Below are 23,149 nucleotides of genomic sequence, written 5' to 3' on the forward strand. Positions count from 1 at the left end.
CTGTAATATGTACCTTTTTGGGCGACCCAACCAAATTCACATAAAAATGTGAGTTACAGATCAAGAGGGGGGCACTAAAATTTTAGGCAAGGTGGGGGGGCCTCCCAACCAAATGTCACGTATTGCCCCTAAAATCTTGCACAGGGCTAGTAGTTCTCATAAGCCTAAATAGGAGAATTTAGTTTGAATATGTGTACTTCCCATAAGTCAATAAATGCTGCATTGAGGCATCAATGATGGGCTTATACATTTATAAGCATTAAATCTAACCTTTACTACATTTGCATGACTACAGTACATTTAAACATGGGAAATTGACAGTTCTGAAATGAACTATTTTGTCGTTGTTTTAGAATAAATCTCAGAGTAACTTAGAATTAACAGATTTAGAAAACAAATTATGAGAAAGTAAAAAGTTAAGAAAAGGAAGGTGTAGCCTAAAGGGTGACACACGACACATGACATTCAGGAGCCTTCAACAGCATGGATTGGAGAAAGGGTATCAGTATCCTGGTTATCATCTGTGCTTCTCAAAACATTACACACAAACGTATCTCATATGGTTCACTGTCTCTCCCCCAAAATATTTTGGTTGCTTTTAAGAACATATGATCCAAAACACTGCTACCTAGAACACTTCTGAAAAGGAAGCTTTTCAATATTCAGGATTCTACAACCTTGCCTGCATTCTCCACCATGGTATTCCAGTTCAAACTGAGAATTTAAGTACAGCTCCTTTGTGTCATTTCAGTGGAATTCCCCAGAGAGTTCATGAACAAAGTCCAAGATAAGTTTTCTCAGATTCTGTGGCATCAAGTTACTAACATCCGTCAGTTCTTAGTTCTGACTGATAAATCCCAGTTAACTCCAGGTGAAGACGTCCAGTTCATGTAAGTTCATTGACTACTTGGTGTTATGCTTCATTTAACTTGTAAAAAGGCAGGGTGCAACCACAGATAACGTACATAACATACCACAGCATAGTTGCTGCCGCTACCTAAACACCGTCTCTCATTCAGTTGGCAATTGCTGTGGAGATCAATAGTCTTCTAATAGTGCACAAAGCCCTTCATAGTTATCCAAAGATCATATGCGCATTATAATGTCCTTCAACATTGTCCTTCAATCCAAGATTCCAATCACAGCCCATGCAGTCACATAACAGCACAGGTCTTGGCTTTGGTCTTCTGGAAGTCTGACACCACTGTGGGCAGGTCTGGTCTGCTGTGTGAGATCCTCTTGGTGCTCCTGGAGGACTTGTTGCATTTGACGTTCTTGTTGCCCTTGTTGACGCAGGCCAGCGTGGCCACGTGGAAGATGTCTCTGACGCTGTTCTCAGACTGCAGGGATGAACACTCGATGTAGGGAGCACTGATCTGCTTGGCCATGTTGGAGCCCTGAGATGGAGAGAGAGAGAATAACACAAAGATATCAGGCTGGAGAGCTGTCTAGTATGAATTGTTCCCAGCACTTTTAACACATGATTATGTTTAAGCTCATGATTTTAAATTAAATTTAGAAAGACACGACACCCACCTGATCATAGGACACTGGCGTATGTCCACTGTTAGATTTGGTAAAGAGGTCTGTGCGGAGGTCTGACTTGCATCCCACCAGCAGCATCTTGGTGTTGGGACAGAATTCCTGAATCTCTCCTTTCCACTATATGGATGAAAGAAAAGGGAGAGATCAACATTAGTCTAGAATTGGAACCCTATGGAGGGGGATTAAAGAGAGAAAAATCCTGGTGATTATGCTCTCTCCAGAGGAAGGATCACTCCCCCTCTCACTGGACCACACTCCTCTCAGCTGGCACAATACTGAGCCTTAGTGACATCCCAGGTCAAAGGGCACTGAGTCACACAATGGCCATGTCTTGGAGACCACATGTGAACAAGGCCTGTTAGACTACTTCTGAGCCTCACGTGAGTTTGTTTTCACAATCCTCCCCCGCTCTCATTGGTGCTGCCCTAGTATTAGACCCCTCTCTCATTGATACAGCCTTAGTTTTCAGCAGAATAGGGATTTTCAAAGGCCACTTCCCCCACAAACACAAATGGAGACCTTTTCAGAAAGGGTCATGGGTCAAGGGGACTGAGTGAAAATGCCATTGGGACAGGCCAGCTTCACGGACAAGAGTAGGCTATATCACCACATAACACTCACCTTCTTCAGTACACTGTCCAGGGTGTCTGGTCTACTGATGTCAAAACAGATGAGGACTGCATCAGCATCAGGGTAGGAGAGAGGTCGAACATTGTCATAGTACGGAGATCCTGCAAAAACACATCACCATGTTGTTGTAAAGTGAAAGTGGATCTATGTGGTAAGTGAGTCAAGTTAACAAACATTTCCCATTCCACAGATGCATCGACTCAAACAATGACATGGTTATTTGCAGAGCGGGGTCAGATTGCAGTGGTTTCCATTCCAAACAGGATAAGTGAAAGCTATTTTATAATTTTTTCAGCAAAGGATATATTTTCAAAAACTTGTGACATACTTAGTGTACACTAAACATCTTAAACATAACTCTATGGCAGTGATCATTTTGGCCCCTTTTGTTTTAGATTTAGTCTGGTCTTAGTCCTTTTTATAAAAATATCATTAAGTCTTAGTCACATTTTTGTCATTTGAATAATGATTTAGTCTAGTTATTGTGAAAATTACGAAAACAGTGGGCCCTTTTAGTCAACTAAATGTTCTTTCATTTTAGTCACATTACATTTGTATTGCCTCATTAACCTACAGTAAACATATATCACTGACTTCCATGTGCACAAACACATAGCCTTGTCTTACCAACATAGTTTTCTGCATAACATCCCATTCTCTTCCCAACAGTAGAAATATGACAAACATAATAAAATCCTAATTCCATACTCAGCCTAGAGAGATATTGCACAGTACATACAAAACAAACAAACAAACACAGAGAGAGAGAGAGAGAGAGAGAGATTGAGAGAGAGAGAGAGAGAGAGAGAGAGAGATTGAGAGAGAGAGAGAGTCCACAAATTATTGGCAAAGTAGTATGGGTTGAACCTCAGTCACGTCATTGCCATTGTTATCAACGTTCCACAGACACAGCAGCCACATTGATGTCCAAAAGTAGAACGGGGGCTAATGACTTTGACTGTTTCGCCGAGTGATGTAGTCGAGTCACTACACCTCAAGTCTGAATTGAGTCCACTGTGCTCGAGTCCAAGTCACCAATAGTCGAGTCACGAGTCCCTATGGCTGAAGTCCGAGTCCTAGTGCTCGAGTCCTGGTCCAAGTGCTCAAGTCTGAGTCACTGTGTCCACTTCAACTCAAAATAAAGTTAGACGTAGCATAATGGCAAGATGAATTTAGTCAATAAATTGTTTTCTATCCCTTTTCCTTTCTTTCCAAATGTTTGCATATGTTTGCATATAGGTACCTGTAATGTTACCAGGGCCACGTTCAGTTGAAAAACGTTATCGGACGTTGCAGAAAAAAATCAATGAATAGAGCTGACGTTATTCCTTATTCAACATGTCAGAGAAGAATGTTTGTTCTACACTGAACAAAAATATAAACTCAACATGCAACAATTTCAAAGATTTTACTGAGTTACAGTTCATACGAGGAAATCAGTCAATTGAAATAAATTCATTAGGCCCTAAACTATGTATTTCACATGACTGGAAATACAGATATGCATCTGTTGGTCACAGATACTTAACAAAAATTAGGGGAATGGATCAGAAAACCAGTCAGTATCTGGTGTAACATGTCTGGTGAGTATGCAGGCCATGGAAGTACTGGGACATTTTCAGCTTCCAGGAATTGTGTAGAGATCCTTGCGACATGGGGCTGTGCATTATCATGCTGAAATGGGAGGTGATGGCTCTGAATGAATGGCACGACAATGGGCCTCAGGATCTTGTCAAGGTATCTCTGTATATTCAAATTGCCATCAATAAAAATGCAATTGTGTTCGTTGTCCGTAATTAAATGCCTGCCCATACCATAACCCCACTGCCACCATGGGGCACTCTGTTCACAACGTTGACATCAGCAAACTGCTCGGCACACACAATGCCATCTGCTCACTGAAGTCGGTTACGACGCAGAACTGCAGTCAGGTCAAGACTCTGGTAAGGACGACGAGCACGCAGATGAGCTTCCCTGAGACGGTTTCTGACAGTTTGTGCAGAAATTCTCATTTTGTGCAAACCCAGTTTCATCGGATCCCGCAGGTGAAGAACCCAAATGTGGAGGTCCTGGGCTGTCATGGTTACACATAGTCTGTGGTTGATGCCAGTTGGACGTACTGCCAAATTTTCTCCAACTACGTTGGAGGCGGCTTATGGTAAAGAAATTAACATTCAATTCTCTGGCAACAGCTCTGGTGGACATTCCTGCAGTCAGCATTCCAATTGCACTCTCCCTCAAAACTTGAGACATCTGTGGCATTGTGTTGTGTGACAAAACTGCACATTTTAGAGTGGCCTTTTATTGTCCCCAACACAAGGTGCCTGTGGAATGTTCATGCTGTTTAATCAGTTTCTTGATATGCCACAACTGTCAAGTGGATGGATTATCTTGGCAAAGGAGAAATACTCACTAACACGGATGTACACAAATTTGTGCACAACGTTTGCCAGAAATAAGCTTTTTGTGAGCATGAAACATTTCTGGGATCGTTTATTTCAGCTCATGAGACATGGGACTAACACTTTACATATTGCGTTTATATTTTTGTTTAGTATACATAACCTGTTTCTATCTGAATGTTCCAAAAAAAATTGTCCTGCTGAACAAGGTGTGGCCTAAACAAATGGTTAATGGTCCGGTCCGCACGTAGCCCAGTTTTAGAACGGCCCTCAATATGCTTAATAACTGTAAAATATGGCCCGCCTATGCACAATATAAAGAAAAAAGGTAGCACCGTTATTATGGGTCATGTCTTTTGAACGGTAGCCAAAGGGCTAGATTCAAGATGTTTTCTCTGTAGAAAAGAGGGAGGCTTGGCTACATTGGCTGCAGAACCTCTATATGAAATGCAGTGGGAAAAGTGGGAGGGTTGAGCGAGACTACAAATTCCAAGTCAGACTACTTTTCTATAGCCTACTCAACAGAGAGAAAAACACAGCTAGACTGTTGTTTTACTATTAAACTCAATGCTGCTATTGTTATTCATTTTCAAAAGCAGCTTGTGTCAAAGGGTAGCTAACTAGAAGGCTGGAGTCGCCTGCGCAATATGTATAATCGGAGGCAGAGACGGAGTGGACCCTGTCTGCACACATTCGTCACCTGCTCCCCCGCAGGTCACCAGCTGACGTAGGCTGTGCTCGTCAGGTGTGACGAGTCCTTCCCACTGCTGAACAGAACTGCGCTGTGCATCTGTGCTGCTAATTTTTATTGTGCTTAACACTGAAAAACTCTCAATCTCTCCAAAAACTCTTGTCCAGTCCACTTAGTAGTCCAATTTTAGTCACAGAGATAATTTGTCTGAAATTAATTTTTGTTTAGTTCTATTTTTTTCTTGGGTATATTTAGTCAGCTATTGTATCGTTAATTGGCACTGAAAAATAGGTTCTTGACTAATATTTTAGTCACTATTTTTGTTGACAAAATGAACACTGCCCTACGGCGACCTCAGTGTTTTCTTTGGTAGTATTGGGTGTACTATGGAATACAGAGAAGCCTTGGGGCCGTTATGTGGTGGACTGGGTCACGTTGCATCCAGGTAAAGAAACCAAACCAACACCAATGTCAGGAAACTCCCCTCTCCCCATTGTCCCTCTGTGAGAAATGGTGGGGATTGTCTAGTTTCCCAAGGTACAGTGGTCTACAGTGGGTCTTCCCTCACTCACGTTAAATACTGTTTAAATACTGTCTTTAATCCCTACTGTCTAGAGAGGAAACCGTCATATCTCACACATACTTCAAACAGTGTATGTGCTATCCAGAATCCTTGGGATGTCCCTACCCCATTGAGGTTGACATGTAAAATGGTTAAGGTTAGGGTTATGGTTAGGTAAGGGTTATGGTTATGGTTATGTTACGGTTAGCGTAGGGGTTAAGGTTAGGGTTTAGGGTAGGGACGTTCCAAGGATTCCGGGTATCATAGACCTTTCAAATAGTCTCCATTGTAGGAAACAGTTCCTCATTCTTAAGAGATATTTGTGTCATTCTCTATAAGCTCCATGCCAAAGGGCTTTTACTTTAGAATACAAAGTAGTGTAGAATAACCTAGGTTTCTGAATTGTGCCATTGAATTCTAAAGAATGTAGGGGCAATTATGCTATTTCACATCATGACAAGAAATCATAACAATCCCTCAAAACCGAATCCACTACTTCTGAAGCTGGCTTTACAACAAACGCCCCCACCCAAACCAGAAATATGTTTTGATTCACAAATGGAATCCAGATGATCTCAATGTGCACCAGTACAAGGACTAAAACACCAATGACACCATCACCATCTGTCTTTTTTAATTTGAACTTTTAATTTACCTAAACACAATCATACCCAGTTTGAATTCTCAGGAGTACACTTCTATGCAAGTGGTCTCATTTGGACATTTGAGTAGAATGCCTATGAAGCATATGCTGTGGTCTGACACGGACTACCCCTTCCCTGAATGTTTTTCACAAACAAATCCACACCAGCAGATGTAAACAATTATGAAATATTTTCAGGTATTGCAAAGCAGATCCTGTAGGTTAAACAAACAGCCACAAGACCCCTATTTTCATAGCCTAAACTTAAAGTCTTATAAACGGCTGGAGCAGGATGCGTGAGAGATGTGGAATGTCTAACTTCTGGTATGAATGGTTTTCTATGGAAACATAAAAATAGTGTTGTAGGATTGAGCTGATGAAAATGGGGGATTTACAGTTACACAGTAACCTACTACACAGACTGTCAGAAATGGGCATTTCAGAGCTGGAGGAAAGTATACAAAGAGATACTGTTGTATCTGTCACTGTGAGACAAATAATGAACAGTGTAACAATGGCAATCAACGTAACGAAGACATCTCTCATCATTCAACATACGGCTTATCTATCAATGAGGTGGGTTTGGGGGGATATACTTTAGTACCTATCTAATAGAACATTGCCTTCGGAAAGTATTCAGATCCCTTGACTTTTCTACATTTTGTTAAGTTACAGCCTTATTCCAAAATGGATAAAACATTTTCCTCAGCAATCTATACACAACACCCCATAATGACAAACCGAAAACAGAAACTCCTTATTTACATAAGTATTCAGACCCTTTGCTATGAGACTCGAAATTTAGCTCAGGTACATCCTGTTTCCATTGATCATCCTTGAGATGTTTCTACATCTTGATTGGAGTCCACCTGGGGTAAATTCAATTGATTGGACATGATTTGGAAAGTTACACACCAACCTACATAAGGTCCCACGGTTGACAGAGCATTGTCAGAGTAAAAACCAAGCTATGAGGTTGAAGGAATTGTCTGCAGAGCTCTGAGACAGGATTGTCTCGAGGCACAGATCTGGGGAAGATTACCAAAAAATGTCTGCAGTATTGAAGGTTCCCAAGAACACAATGGCATCCATCATTCTTAAATGGAAGAAGTTTGGAACCTCAAGGACTCTTCCTAGAACTGGCCGCCTGGCCAAACTGAGCAATCGAGGGAGAAGGGCCTCGGTCAAGGAGGTGACCAAGAACCCGATGGTCACTCTGACAAAGCTCCAGAGTTCCTCTGTGGAGATGGGAGAACCTTCCAGAAGGATAACCATCTCTGATGCACTCCACCAATCAGGTTTTTATAGTACAGTGGCCGGACGGAAGCCACTCCTCAGTAAAAGCCACATGACAGCCCGTTTAGAGTTTGCCAAAAGGCACCTAAAGGACTCTCAGACCATGAGAAACAAGATTCTCTGGTATAATGAAACCAAGATGGCCCGAATGCCAAGCATCACATCTGGAAGAAACTTGGCACCATTCCTATGGTGAAACATGGTGGTGGCAGCATCATGCTGTGGGGATGTTTTTCAGCGGCAGGGACTGGGAGACTAGTCAGGATTGAGGGAAAGATGAACAGAGCAAAGTACAGAGAGATCCTTGATGAAAACCTGGTCAGAGTACTCAGGACCTCAGACTGGGGCGAAAGTTCACCTTCCAACAGGACAGCAACCCTAAGCACACAGCCAAGACAACACAGGAGTGGCTCCTGAACAAAGGAGTGGCCCCAGTGATGTACTAGGCCAAACGCACTACCCTCTGTAGCACCTTGTGGACGGATGCCATGCAGTTCCCATACCAAGCGGTGATGCAGCCAGTCAAAATGCTCTCAATGGTGCAGCTGTAGAACTTTTTGAGGATCTGAAGGCCCATGCCAAATCTTTTCAGCCTCCTGAAGAGGAAGAGGCATTGTCGTGCCCTATTCACAACTGTGTTGGTGTGTGTGGACCATGATAGATCCTTAGTGATGTAGACACCGAGGAACTTGAAGCTCTTGACCTGCTCCACTGCAGCCCCATCGATGTGAATGGAGACATGCTCGGCCCTACGTTTCCTGTCATCCACAATCAGCTCCTTTGTCTTGCTGACATTGAAGGAGAGGTTGTTGCTCTGGCACCACAATGCAAGGTCTTTGACCTCCTCCCTTTACGCTGTCTCATCGTCATTGGTGATCAGGCCTACCACTGTCATGTCATCAGCAAACTTAATGAGGCTGCTGCTTGCATGTAGGTTGGGTCGCCATAGTCAATTACTGGGAGTGTTGCTTGAACAATATTCCCTTTCAAAAGTGAGACAGGATTTATTTCTATATAAGAAACCAATCTTTACCTGCAACTTCTTAGTCAGTTTATCAATGTGTGTTTTAAAACTTCTTCGGGATCGGTGTCCCTTCCACTGGACGGTTCAGCTAACGTAGGCTAATGTGATTAGCATGAGGTTGTAAGTAACAAGAAAACTTCCCAGGACATAGACATATCTGATATTGTCAGAAAGCTTAAATTCTTGTTAATCTAACTGCACTGACAAATTTACAGTATCTATAACAGTGAAAGAATGCCATGCTATTGTTTGAGGAGAGTGCACAATTTTGAACATGAAAAGTTATTAATAAACAAAGATGATGGTACAAAAGAATGCAAAAGAACGGTTGGTTTGTTCTTTGTATTATCTTTTACCAGATCTATTGTGTTATATTCTCCTACATTCCTTTCACATTTCCAAAAATGTCAAAGTGTTTCCTTTCAAATGGTACCAAGAATATACATATCCTTGCTTCGGGGCCTGAGCTACAGGCAGTTAGTTTTGGGTATGTCATTTTAGGCGATAATTGAAAAAAAGGTGGTAATCCTTAAGAGGACAAAGGACAGTTTATCATCAATCCAAATACCTAGATACTTATAATTGGGGACTAGCTCAATTTGGGCTCTTCTCAAGGTACAGATACACAGGTCTTGGTTTTATCACTATTTAGCACTAATTTAAGATTGCTGAGCAATTATTGAATTGAATCAAAGCCAAGCTGAAGATCGTGAATGACCTGTTACAGTGAGGGGGCACAGGAATAAATAACTGTGTCATCCGCATAGAGATGTAAGCCCCAGTTATTATTATTCAGGGACAGACCGACATTATTATTGTAAATAGTGAACAGTAAAGGGCCTAGTATTGAGCCTTGTGGGACTCCTTTAGTTATGTTAAGAAAATTTGACTGAACTCCATCAGCAGATATACATTGACTTCTGTCGTGCAGATAATTTACTTTTTTCTTATGTGTCCAGATTAGTGTCCCACTCCCTGAAAGGCAACAGCACTAGCCTTTAGCTCAGTGCGTATGTTGCTTGTAATCCATGGCTTCTGTTTGGGGTATGTATGTACGGTCACTGTGGGGATGACATCTGGTGACTGATGTGGTAAACTCCTCAATGCCATCGGATAAATCCTGAAACATATTCCAGTCTCTGCTAGAGAAACAGTCCTGTAGCTTAGCATCCGCTTCATCGGACCACTAGGTTTGTGGTGGTAAATAGACAGCTATGAAAAATATAGAATAAATTATCTTGGTAAATAGTATGGTCTAGAACTTATCATGAGGTATTCTAACTCAGACGAGCAGAACCTTGAGACTTCCTTAATATTAGAGATTGCGCACCAGGTGTTGTTAACAAAGACACACACCTCCCCCTTGAGTTTACCCAATGCTGCCGTTTGATCCTGCCATTGCATAGAAAAGCCAGCTAGATGTATATTATCCATGTCCTTGTTTAGCCAAGATGCTGAGAAACAGGATATTACAGTTCTTTAGGTCCAGTTGATAGTATAGACTCGAACGGAGCTCGTCCAGTTTGTTCTCCAGTGTTTTTACATCCGCCAATAGAAGGTGCCCGCACGTCGGCCTCTCTACGCCGTCTTTTCCTTTTCCGAGTCTCTGGGATTAGGGCCTGGTCTGGGGTGAGCAGTATGTCCTGCCCCGGCGACTCATTGAAGTAGAAATCTTCATCCAAATCGAAGTTAGTGATCCCTGTTCTAAAGTCTTTTCGGCCATAGGAAACGATGGCGGCAACATTATGTACAAAAAAAGTTAAGATCAGTGCACAAAAACACAAAATAGCCAGGAGCCTGTAAAACGTCAGCTATCCATTTCAGCGCCATATACAGTACTTGTGGTACTCCAATTTCCACATGAGACTCATTTGTGATAACAATAAACAACACTATCATATAGCTCAAAACGTGCCACGCTATCCACAAGGTTATCAAAACAATTCCACCAAATCAACATTATCACACCATCATGTTGTGACAAGAGAGGGGGCTGCCGGTTCAGTGGAAGTCCTTAGAGGTGTGTCAGCCCTGGTGTATGTGGTGAGGTCTGGTTTGTGTGTGTGTAATGCAACCTTCCCTGGTGTATCCAAGGTGGTCCCCAACAGGAACAATAGATGAGTGTGTCAGTCAGCCCTGGTGTGTGTGGTGAGCTCAGCTTTTCTTGAAGCTGTGGTGTAATCACTGAGTTGTGTCCTGGACAAACCCAAGGGGTGCGCCACAATCAGCTGGAAGTCACAGAGCAGATGAGAGGCAGCCCAGAACAGTCTCTCACTCTCCCCACTACTACCCCTTTTACACCACACAGCACAGAGGCAGCCCAAAGCACTCCCTCATCCCACCGCTACCCCCTATCTAGACCCCGCTCTTCACCCTTTGACCCCTCTCCACCCTACAGAGGCAGCCCAAAGCACTCCCTCATCCCACCGCTATCCCCTCTCTAGACCCCCCTCTTCACCCTTCGACCCCTCTCCACCCTACAGAGGCAGCCAAAAGCACTCCCTCATCCCACTGCTACCCCCTCTCTAGACTCCCCTCTCCACCCTACAGAGGCAGCCCAAAGCACTACCTCACCCTTTACTAACCACTCTCCACCCCACTGGAGCCACACAATCACCCAGACAGACTGAAGGGCTTTGAGGCTGTAGTATAGAAGGTAATTACCTCCAGACCTGGGGCTGGAAGGAGATCCCACAGGGACCTCTATATGTGATTCCTGTTGTGTGTCAGGCTGTGAGGGGGAGCGGCTTTATTAAACAAGTAATGCAAGCTCTCGGATTGAAAATCTGTGTATGTTGGCCAGGGGAAAATAAGCGTCTTGTTTTGTTACCGCCCTTTAGCATCAGCTTTTCTCCTAATAGACAGCTGAAAGAATATATCACAAATCTACCCCTATAGTGGCATACAAAACAGGCGCCAATGCAAGGTTTGCCATTACCTCAGAGTGCAGATGACAAAAATAAATGTCAGAAAGTAGCCTAATAGATGGTGATTTCCCAAGACTGATGTACAATTCTATATAGATTCAACACCAGTGTCTGACTTCCCACATTATCAGTCTTACATGTTCAAGGGTGTGAGGGTGGGTGGTTTCAGATGTAGGCTACAGAATGCTGGTGGTGTACACAAGGTTTCCATAACTGTTATCTGACTCCCTATCTAACCCTCTCCCTCACATTCCAGAGAGGCAGCATCGGACTGTTCTCCTCAGAGTGGCTGAAAGTTACTGTAAAGCATATAATGTGGCCAGTAATGCATATCAGGATTTCATGCTTGTCTTCTGATGTCGAAAACTCTCGATTTTTCATGGTATTTAGTAGCTACAGCAGGAATGACAGTGACGCACGTTTTCAGAACGCGAATAATGCGCAAAGGGTCCTTACCTGAAGTGTCCCACAGACGGAGTTCAACTCTCTGCGTATCGATTTCAAAACTGGCCGTGTAATTCTCAAACACCGTGGGAATGTAGCCCTACAAATGAAAGACAATATCCATTTTCAACATCAATGCAGTTTAGACATATAAAAAAGTTGCGAGCTGATTGATAACGCGCAATTATGCCAATAAATATAAAAATATGTCACATAAAACTCACCTCTGGAAAGGAATCTTTTGCAAACACATTTAGTAGAGCGGTTTTCCCACATTCACTATCCCCAACGACCACTATTTTACATTTTATGCTTGGATTTAAATCCATTTTGTAACGGTGTGTGATATGGCTCGCCTTCTTTCCATAAAATATAAATTATCCTAAAGAAGAATGAAGTCGGGATCAATAGAAAATCCGAAGGTTGTATGATTCCCAAAATGTATGAGCGGACTGCATCAGTCAGCTGCGCAGAAGAATCTATTCTGAAATGAGAACGTCTCGACGTCACAGTAATTAAAAAATTGTCAAAATAGAAAACCTTTAAATAATTAACATGATCCCTTAGGAGAGTGAAATACTGTGACATCCAAGGGTCGTAGCCGGTCCTGTATACGAGAGCTCCAGACCAGTTATGAGACGCAACGGTCCACAGACAGGGTAAGTTTGAAGGAGTTTGAGGAGAGTCATTCCTATTTCAAGGCAAGGAGGGCGTTGCGCAAGTAAGCTATTTAGCCCATTATGCATCAGGCCAAGTCTCTCATGTATTACAGATGAGAAGCTAACGCAGCTGCAGTGGTGGGAAAAGTACGCAATTGTCATACTTGAGTAAAAGTAAAGATGCCTTAATAGAAAATGACGACATATACTAAAGTATCAAAAGTAAATGTAATTGCTAAAATATACGTAAGTATCAAAAGTAAAAGTATAAATGATTTAAAATTCCTTATAATAAGCAAACCAGACGGAACCATTTTCGTGTTTTTTATTTAAGGATAGCCAGAGGCACACTCCAACACTCAGACATAATTTACAAAATAAGCATTTGTGTTTAGTGAGTCCTCCAGATCAGAGGCAGTAGCGATGACCAGGGATGTTCTCTTAATACAGTAGGTGTGAATTGGAGCATTTTCCTGTCATGCTAAGCTAAAAAAAAATGTAATGGGTACTTTTGGGTGTCAGGGAATATGTATGGAGTAAAAAGTACATTATTGTCTTAGGAATGTAGTGAAGTAAAAGTTGTCAAAAGTATAAATAGTAAAGTGAAGTACAGATACCCCAAAAACTACTTAAGTATTAATTGAAGGTATGTTTACTTAAGTACTTTACACCATTTATGAGAAATGATATTAAAGAACCTATTGTAATTGCAATGTTTTGTTGTTGTTTTTTTTACAGTAAATCAGAGGATAATCTAAAATGTAAAAAAATATATATAACTTTGGGATCCTTTGGAACTTATAATGTATTCCTGTTCGTTTTATTTGTGTTCATTGGACATTGAAGGAGCTGTCTGGATTAGCCTCAACACTTTTATTTCTTTGCTTTTTATGTTTATAACCACTTTAAAGGGGTTGAAGGGTTGCACTTTCTTTCACTGACTGTAGTGCTGAAGCCACTGTGATGTTTGTCTGCAATGCATATCAATAACCTTGAGAGTGATGAATACAGCTGAAGTTGTGCATGCCTGCTGAGAGGGGAGCGCCTCCCTCACTATGCTCCCATATTGTCCTGAAGCAAACACAACAGGAGACTCAGCAGACTCATCTTAATCCCGACCTGAAAGGAATTATAATCAGCGCTGGGGTATCTGTGGTAGCAGGTAGAAAAGATGATATCTCGCCTTGAAGAAGTGCAACATGTAGGGCAAGTACAGTAGAGTACACTGTGTACAGTAGCTACATAATGCTATGTTATGAGTCCTTTATGATAATACAGTATTTCGAAATAACAAATATCACTCAATAACATTATTCTGGTGTGGTGATGGAGTGTTGCTGTATTAGCGAATTTGTTAGCGAAGGGCCCGATGCTGTAATAGTTTCTTTCTATGGTGGTCTTCACTGTAAAGAAACATGGTCTTGCATAGTAATGGAGTGACTTCAAGCACAGTCAGCTAGATAAGAGTGAGTTAAACTGTTTCTTTCTCTGAGGAAAGCTATGACTCAAGCTTCTTTCACACTCTGATTGCTTTTCTGTCAGGCTACATAGTAGGCCTTGCCAAAAATTTGAACTTTTCGATTACAGATTCTTGCAGTTTCTTCCTCCCCGAGAGCCTCCATTGTGGTCGGAACACATTCTGTGGAACACACAGGGATTCTGACACAGAATAGTCTTTGTTGTCATCTGTAACCAAGCTAGAAGGTGGCCGTTTGAGACAGCATCTCGGGGTAAATGTAGCCTACCAAGATAGAGGACACCATTGTAGTTTACGGAAACAATGGCTAACTCTCTCTCTCTCTAATAACACAGATTCAGTGCAGTTTTAATGAGTCAAGCATTTACATGTTGTTAGTCACATGGTACACTATATTTATAAAAGTTTGTGGACACCCCATCAAAATAATGTGTGCGTGTGTGTGCATATATTTGTGTGTGTGTGTGTGTCTGTGTGTGTGCGTGTATGCATATGTAGTGTATGTGAATCTGTATGGGTTTTGTGTGAGAGTGCAAGGGCAAGTGTAGTGTGTGTGTCAGCGTGTATATATAGTCTTGTGCATAGAATCAGTGCAAGATCGGGTAACCATTAATGAACTATTTAGCAGTCTTACGGCTATTTAGCAGTCTTATGGCTTGAGGGTAGACGCTGTCTCTGAGCCTGTTGGTCTGATAGCCGATGCTCCGGGACCGTTTGCCAGACGGTAGCAGAGTGAACAGTCTATTGATTGGGTGTCTGGAGTCTTTGGCAACATGACTGTAGTGTAGTATTTACTATACTGTTTTTGCGGATATTACTGTTGTATACTATAGTATTTACTGTAGTGTTTTGCTGACATTACTGTAGTATTTACTGTAGTGTTTTTGTTTTATTATCTTTGACATAGGGGGACATAGTGGGGGCTTTCTCCTTGAGGAAACCTACTGGACAAATACAAAAATAGCACATTTTCCATAACCTGTAGGTCGGTAGGACCAGACTCTGAATGGATACTGAAAGATCCTATAGTAAGCACTACATGATCGAGGGATACTACAGTGTATAATATAGTATTCTACAGTATACTACAAAATGCTATAGTAAGCAATACACGATTGAGAGATACTACATTGTGGAGTTTAGTATTCTACAGTAAAAGGTACTATCTGGAACCTAAAAGGGTTCTTCAGCTGTCCCTGTAGGATAAACCTTTTTGGTTCTAGGCAGAACCCTTTTGGTTCCATGTAGAACCCTTTACACAGAGGGTTCTACATGGAACCCAAAATAGTTTTACCTGGAACCAAAAAGGGTTATCCTATGGGAACAGCCGAAGAAGCCTTTTCGAGTGTATACTGCAATATTCTAGCACTACATAATCACTACAGCACTACATAATCAATGGATACTACAGTGTGTAGTATAGTATTCTACAGTATACACTGTATAATATATATATTCCACAGTAAGCACTACACGGTCAAGGGATAATATTCTACAGTATACTGCAAGATTCTATAGTTGTCACGTTCCTGACCTATTTTTATGTTATTTTGATTATGTTTAGTTGGTCAGGGCGTGAGTTGGGGTGGGCATTGTATGTTGTGGGTGTTTGGTTAGTCCATGGGTGTTGTATGTGTATGGGATAGTGTTTGTTAGGTTGTCTAGTTATGTCTATGGCTGCCTAGATTGGGTCTCAATCAGAGACAGCTGTCATTCATTTGTCTCTGATTGGGAGCCAGATTTAAGGTAGCCATAGGCAGTAGGCTTTTGTGGGTGTTTGTTCCTGTGTCCTCACAGGACAGTTGAAGGTTAGTCTCATTTCTTGTTTTGTAGTTTTGTAGTGTATTGTTTTGCTGTTTTCATTAAAAGATGGCTTATTTCCCTCAATCCGCATCTTGGTCCTATCCATGCTCCTCCTCGTTTGAGGAGGAGAACAACATTGACTGCCTTTACAATAGTAAGCACTACACGGTCAAGGGATACTACAAAATTCTACTATACAAGTACTACACATAATCTAAGGCTACTAGAGTGTGAATTATAGTATTTTATAGTATACTACAGTTTACTGCAGAATTCTATAGTAACTGTAAAAAAAATGATGTGGGCTATGGTACAATTTTGCTTTAAAGTTGCTAAACCAGTAGATTCTGTGTTTTATTAAGGGATGCAGTGTGTTTTGTGTCTTTTTGAATATCTGTGTGACTTTGCAAAGTTTCAGAAAGGTTTTGTTCCCAGCTGGAGTGAGTTATTCCCAACACCTTTCTGTTTTCCATTTTCAATTGAAAGTGTGACAATGGGAGAGGCTGCTCACTCACAGATAAATGTTTTATTTAAAAAAAAATTAACTAAGCAAGACAGTTAAGAACACATTCCTATTTACAATGATGGCCTACACCGGCCAAACCCGGACAGCGCTGGGCCAGTTGTGCGCCACCCTATGGGACTCCCGATCACGGCCGGTTGTGATACAGCCTGGAATAAAAACCAGGGTGTCTGTAATGACACCTCTAGCACTGAGATGCAGTGCCTTAGACCGCTGCGCCACTCGGGAGCCCAACGGATACACATGGCTTTGATAACACTGGCACCAGGAATTATTCCCAACCTTTATTAAAGCCGACCTGCTACCAATGTCAGCCACCTAAATCTGCAATAATACAGCCGCAAAGGCAGAAGAATGTCAAAGGAAAATTCGATTGTGAGCATGTGCCTCCTTTGTGAGCAGACCTTTCTTCCCATAAAGAAACTGCTGTCCGTTTGGATTTTGCAGGTGAGCAGCATCGGGTATCTGCTTAGTTGATTTCCTATGTAAAATTCCAGACGTTGAAATCAGGTGCATTTTAGGTGCTGAATTAAATATTTTCCAGATGTTGAAAATACATCTTTCCAGACATAGAAAAGGTGTATTTTTCAGTCATTGATTCTATGTTCAACTGCTATACATTCTCAATTAAGTAAGCATTATATCACAATAATAATTTTTCACACCTCTCAATAGCAAAGAGGAGCCAACTGAAGATTGCAACAAAAAATTATTATTAGCCCTTATCAATCACATGGAATTATGTTTTGTTTTTTTCTCAAATGTTTTAAAAATGTCAGCAATTATGTTAAAAGCAATCCAACATAGTGAATAAACCAACATATCACTTCAACTACGCTAACATTCTGAGTAACGGTTACAAAATAAATTTCTCTTGCTATGAATGTGATATGTTCTTGTTTATCTACCTTAGTTGAATGCACCTTCTGTAAGTTACTCTGGATAAGGGTGTCTGCTGAATGAATTTCCCACCAGTCACTTCTTCAGACGAGTGAGATCCTTTCTTTGTCTTTGCCCAAATGGCACTATATTCTCTATGTAGTGCACTACTTCCAACCAGAGCCCCATGGGCCTTGGTCAAAAGTAATGCACTATACAGGGAATAGGGTGCTATTGAGGACAAAGCTTTTTTTTTTTTTTTGTCTTGGTTCTCTGTTTGATGCCAGGACCCGGCTGGGAAGCAGCTCAATGTGGGGGACCCACCTTCAACAGGCACCTAGCTGAGTCCATACAAAGCAGCCTGTGCTGACACCCTCCCAGACAAAGAGAAGAATACCGGCAATGATTTCCTGTTTAACCTGTGTGCAAGCAGAGATGCTGGATGCTGAATACAGCTTGTACTTCCACAGAAATGGCCCTGGGCAGGGTTGCTCTGATACAGACAATCACAGTTCGGATTGTACAATGTCATGTTTATTTTCCTCAACAGGCATCGTTGAATGGGGGTAAATACAGACTTCGTAATGAAGGTTTGGCTCCGCTGACTTGAAATGTTTGGCTTAAAACGAAAATTCACAGCCAACTAAGGGATCCTACCTAGTATGTATGCTAATTGTGTATTTAAAGTTCATTTGAATTAAATAAGTATGGATTTTTATCCAAAAGTTTTGCAAGCTCTTCATGCCATATTGTTGAAGAAAGAAAAGAGTCAGAAGTTATTATTTACATGACAGTGTTCTTGCGCTTGTATAACACCCAACTCACAGTCATCTGTTGTACTGACAGAGAGTGTTGGGGTGTGAGAGTGTTGAAGAGACATCAGTGGAAGCTGACATAGTGTATTTTCTCGCTTACATTTGACTTGTGAAACACCTCAAGGACACAACCTCACTGGACTGTGGTTTCATAAGTTCTTACAGTTGTTGTAGAGCATTTAATTTAAGAATGTCAGACAAATAAGAATGTTACACCACACATTTTACATTTACATTTTAGTAATTTAGCAGACGCTCTCATCCAGTGTGACTTATGCGAGTGCATACATTTTCATGATTTTTTTGTTGTTGTTGTTGACGCTCAAACTGCTCCACACGAGTTCACCCAGCTGCAGAACCATGAAAACAACATTTCACAAACCTAAGGGGCAACGTGTTCTTATGGTCATGCATTCTAATTGGTGAATTAAACATTGCCTTGTGTTTGGATGCAATGACTCTGTTGTGAGAAAAGGAGAACAACGCTCTGCCTTTCCTTTTTTCTCTCTCATTCAAAGAGAGAAGGTGGGCTTCCCGAGTGCACAGCAGTCTAAGGCGTCACTACAGACCCGGGTTTGATCCCAGGCTGTGTCAAAGCCGGCCCTGACTGGGAGACTCATGAGGCGGTGCGCAATTGGCCCAGCGTAGTCTGGGTTAGGGGACGGTTTGGCCAGCCGGGTTTTCCTTGTCCCATCGTGATCTAGTGACTCCTTGTGGCGGGCCTGGCACCTGCAAGCTGACTTCGGTTGCCAGCTGGACGGTGTTTCCTCTGACACGTTGGTGCAGCTGGCTTCTGTGTTAAGTGAGCAGTGTGTCAAGAAGCAGTGAGGCTTGGCAGGGTTGTGTTTCTGAGGATGCATGGCTCTCGACCTTCGCCTCTCCTGAGTCCGTAGGGGAGTTGCAGTGTCGGGACAAGTCTGTAACTACCAATTGGGGAGAAAAAGGGGTAAGAGTAAAAAAATATATAAAGAGAAATGGAACCACTGCAAATGTAGGTAGTTATTAACAACATCCTGACCTGATAGTCAGATCATTTCATTTTCACAGTATGCCATTCAATGATCTTAACCTTGTTCTAAAGACTGCCACACAGTCATACAGTTAAACCACCACTGTCACCCCTCACCACCACAGTGGCACGCTATGTCAGCTGACCAGCCTAGCTGCCGGCCAACCCATGCGAGGCTGTGCTGGGAAGTTAAATAAAAATGGGATGAAAAAGAAAAATGACATTTCTGTGGGCACCAATTCTAAGATTCCCACCATGCTGTCAGGCTGCATCTTCGTCACTCAGCCCCAGTTAAGGTTGTGAAGTCACAGTATACTGTAGAGGTGCTGGGGGCGGGCACAGCGAGACTTTACAGGCGTAACTTCTGTCACCTCGTGTGCCCCAAGCCTGTGCCCCTGTGGTGGATTCACAGCCAGAGAGTATTTTGGTGGAAGGGGAATGAATACTGAATGCTTAAAATCATCAGGAGGTGGACCTCTTTTGATTGATAGTCTGAATTTGTGGGTGGGTTTTGTGGCATTTGAATGTTGTTTCATGTTATCACAGGTGCACGTGTTGTTGTTTATGTTCACACAGTTAATCCTCACATCCTTAATATTTTCCCTTTTTCTCCTGTTTCTTTTTGGTTCAGGTATTGCAATCTTATCTAACTCTAATGAACCATTATGGATTCCCTTTTGTGAGCAATTTACCTTGCAACTCATTCATATTCAGGCCAATTAAAGCCATAGAGTTATTTCCAGCTCAGTTCACTTGGTTATTAGGCAAATGCTCATGTTGTACTGGTTGTACACTGATGGACTACTTAACCATGATTAGCATTCATAAAGAAATACTAAGCAATAATAATTGTATATTTCCCCTTTCTGTAACCATTGTACTTTGTGCCACAAAAGTAGCAAACCTGAGCTGTTCACTGGAAGGTGAAATAGCAAAGCAACAGTTTCAGTGACAACATGTAAACACAAATCTAAATGTGTGAACAGATACATCAGAAGTTAACAGGTACATTATTTGATGATGCCAGCTTGTATTTACTGTACAAATCTCTGAGGTGATGAATTTCTGTGTTACTCTCTGACTCCCTATGAACCTAGCGTGATGTTGATGTTGTGCCATGTAATGTGGCAGGTCCTGAGACACCATCACTGATGAGAGAGTCATGCAGACATGGGGATCTGCAAGTGTTGTGTGTCTTGACAAGTACCCGTGTGCTCATGTCATCTGTCACCTGAGCTGTGGGTCACTGTCCAGTGAACAAACCAACCTGCACCGTCACCTTCCTAACACCAAGCCATACCCAACACTGCTAAGTGTCTGTAAAAAGGTTTCTGTGGTACTGGTGAAATGTTTATTTAAGTCAGAAGAAACGGTTTTAGCAGCTGCTTTTACAGTAGCATAAAAAAACGAACAAACCATAGCTGCATGCATACACAGCCAATCAAATATTCTATTTACAAGCATGGTCTAATTAACACGTTATTTTAAAAATCAACTATATATACATTTTGTGGTGGCTGCTTATCTCTGGCCACATAGCATTTCGTTCTCCATATACCACGTTTCGCAATCTTGTCGTGAATTGTTTATTTCCAGTACCCCTAATAGTTTTTGCTTCTTTCAGGAAGCAGAGACAACTTGTTAAGTTGAAATACGGCTTCACCATTCTTAGTAGAGTAAAGAATACACTCCGAGGAGTCGTTTCTTCATCCACTTATTACCCAGGGTTTCAGGTTAAACAGCAGACTTGCTCCTCTAATTCCCCAAGCAGTAATTACCTATCGAACGACAACCATGTTTCTATTTCTGGAAAGCTTTACAGCTCTATTCATCCCTTACTCATTTATGGGATAATGAGGTGATGATTCAGCCAATTCCGTTCAACCATAGCAGCACATCTGGAGTCACTTCCATTCACTTCCATCTCATTCTGTGGAATAAAGTCACACGGTATTCAGTTTTTTTAAAATTGAATGAAGAAAAGCTCCTTAATAATGATCACATAAGAAGGATCGTTCTTCAAAGAAGTAAATGTTTTGATGCTGACAGGAAAATCAATTAGTTCACTATATCAAAACATTACAGCACCAAACCCCAGTCAATGCACAACCTCCAGTGGCACCCTGTGACCCTGTCAGTCTTTGAGGAGACAGGAGAGATCACAGCCAGGTTCCTAGTCAGCAGTGCTGCTCCTTCAGCCTTGATCCTGTACCACAGAGGCCATGAAAGAGAATCTCTAAGCAAAACTCTTAGTTCTCTTGCTCTCTCATTCTCTGTCACACACTGATAGACATGAATTCTTGATTGGGATATTTCACTTTTTCCACTGATTTCTAATTCTGAAGGGGGAAAAAACATTGTCAGAGCTCATGGTACAGCAGACATTGGCTCCAGTCCTGCCATGTCAAAGCCTTGATTCAGCCTCAGGTCACTCAGAGGGAAAATAATGGGAGAGAAATCCTCGAAACAAAATGGTTGACAGAAACTCACTCTTGAGTTGCCTCCATGGCAACCAATCACGATCCCTCCCATTGCTGTGGGTAATCAAACATAAACGTTACTACTGATAGGGAGCTGGAACTACCTTGTCATTCGTAAAATCCTGGGTTGTTCCCCTTTTAATTTGATTTTTGATGACAACAGAGTGTTCTGTATGGGTCACACACCACATTTCAGACATGTCATATCCCCAGACGTACCAACATACCACACTAACATACCACACTCTCAGTCCAGCTGATTGCCAGCTGTCAGTGTATAATAGTTAGCATCAGATAGGCCCGTTGTGATGGACCCCATTCGTATCCTGCCAAGAATAACCTGGGAGTATGGTCAATTACAATTACAACACAGTGGTCAGCCTTTTGGACTGCTGGGCGAACCCACATGAATGCTACGGTACCACTACACTCAATTTGTAGCAACATTACCGAGACAAAGCACCATCTCTCTCTCCACATTGATACAAAGTTGGCTAGCCTATCTAGACAGGCCAAATATAAATGTTCAATCATGGGACAATGTAATAATGCTGTAGAGTAGACCTCCAGTAAATCAATGCCAAGGCTAACAGAGTTATCACAGGCCTTCCAGACTAGCTTTATCATCACTATGGGTCCATCCCAAATGGCACCCTGTTTCCTATATAGTGCACTACTTTTGACCAGCGCCCTGTTCCCTATATAGTGCACGACTTTTCAGCAGGGCCCATAGGGACCTGGTCAAATGTAGTGTACTATATAGGGAATAGGGTGCCAGGAACAGGGTGCCATTTTGGAGTCAGACTGAATGTCAGCACATTCCCATCAAGCTGAGGCTGCTGTTCTATCAAACACAGGGGCCAGGCTATCCGATGTCGTTAAAATGAAATTACTCTGGTGATGGTTATCTATTGAATGGGAGAATACATTTAGAGATGTGAAGATAAATCAGTAGGCTAGGCTACCTCGGCCTTCTCAATGTCTTTCTATTCCTGAAATTATACTGTATGTTTCCGAGATGAATGAAGCTTAGCAAGGGGCTAACATAGAGACCTTGAACTGGTTTGTCCAGAAATCTCACATGAAGTCTAGATTAACACATAATACATTAATTAAACACTCAGCTGATACAGTAAATTACAACACATTGAGCTCATAATTAGGTTAGACATAGACATACAACATCTATAAAACCTATGCATTAGAAACAGAGCTTTACAGCAGAAGAGATGACAAGTGACAGGAAATGAGAAAAGACGGCAACAAAACCCGTCTGTTATGTCTACAAGCAGATGTTTTATCACCAGCTGGGCCAAGTGAAGTAATATTCCTCTATTCAT

The 23,149-nt window shown here is 41.9% G+C and overlaps 1 protein-coding gene and 1 non-coding gene across 2 annotated transcripts; both read right to left on the reverse strand.

The window, feature by feature from the left end:
- Positions 1 to 234: 234 nt before the first annotated feature.
- Positions 235 to 12,866, reverse strand: LOC129821181 (rho-related GTP-binding protein RhoE-like). Its single transcript, XM_055878535.1, has 5 exons — positions 12,389 to 12,866; positions 12,177 to 12,264; positions 2,167 to 2,276; positions 1,537 to 1,662; positions 235 to 1,397 (listed from the first exon to the last, which is right to left on the reverse strand). The coding sequence occupies exons 1-5, from the start codon at positions 12,491 to 12,493 to the stop codon at positions 1,155 to 1,157; spliced, it is 672 nt and encodes a 223-aa protein (XP_055734510.1). The 5' UTR covers positions 12,494 to 12,866; the 3' UTR covers positions 235 to 1,154.
- A 2,352-nt stretch (positions 12,867 to 15,218) lies between these two features.
- Positions 15,219 to 15,271, reverse strand: LOC129821630 (U7 small nuclear RNA). The gene has a single exon (XR_008754387.1). It is a non-coding gene; the product is annotated as a U7 small nuclear RNA (small nuclear RNA).
- Positions 15,272 to 23,149: the final 7,878 nt, after the last annotated feature.

The sequence above is a fragment of the Salvelinus fontinalis genome, chromosome 23 (genome assembly GCF_029448725.1).
Source record: "Salvelinus fontinalis isolate EN_2023a chromosome 23, ASM2944872v1, whole genome shotgun sequence".
In the NCBI taxonomy this organism is placed as follows: domain Eukaryota; kingdom Metazoa; phylum Chordata; class Actinopteri; order Salmoniformes; family Salmonidae; genus Salvelinus; species Salvelinus fontinalis.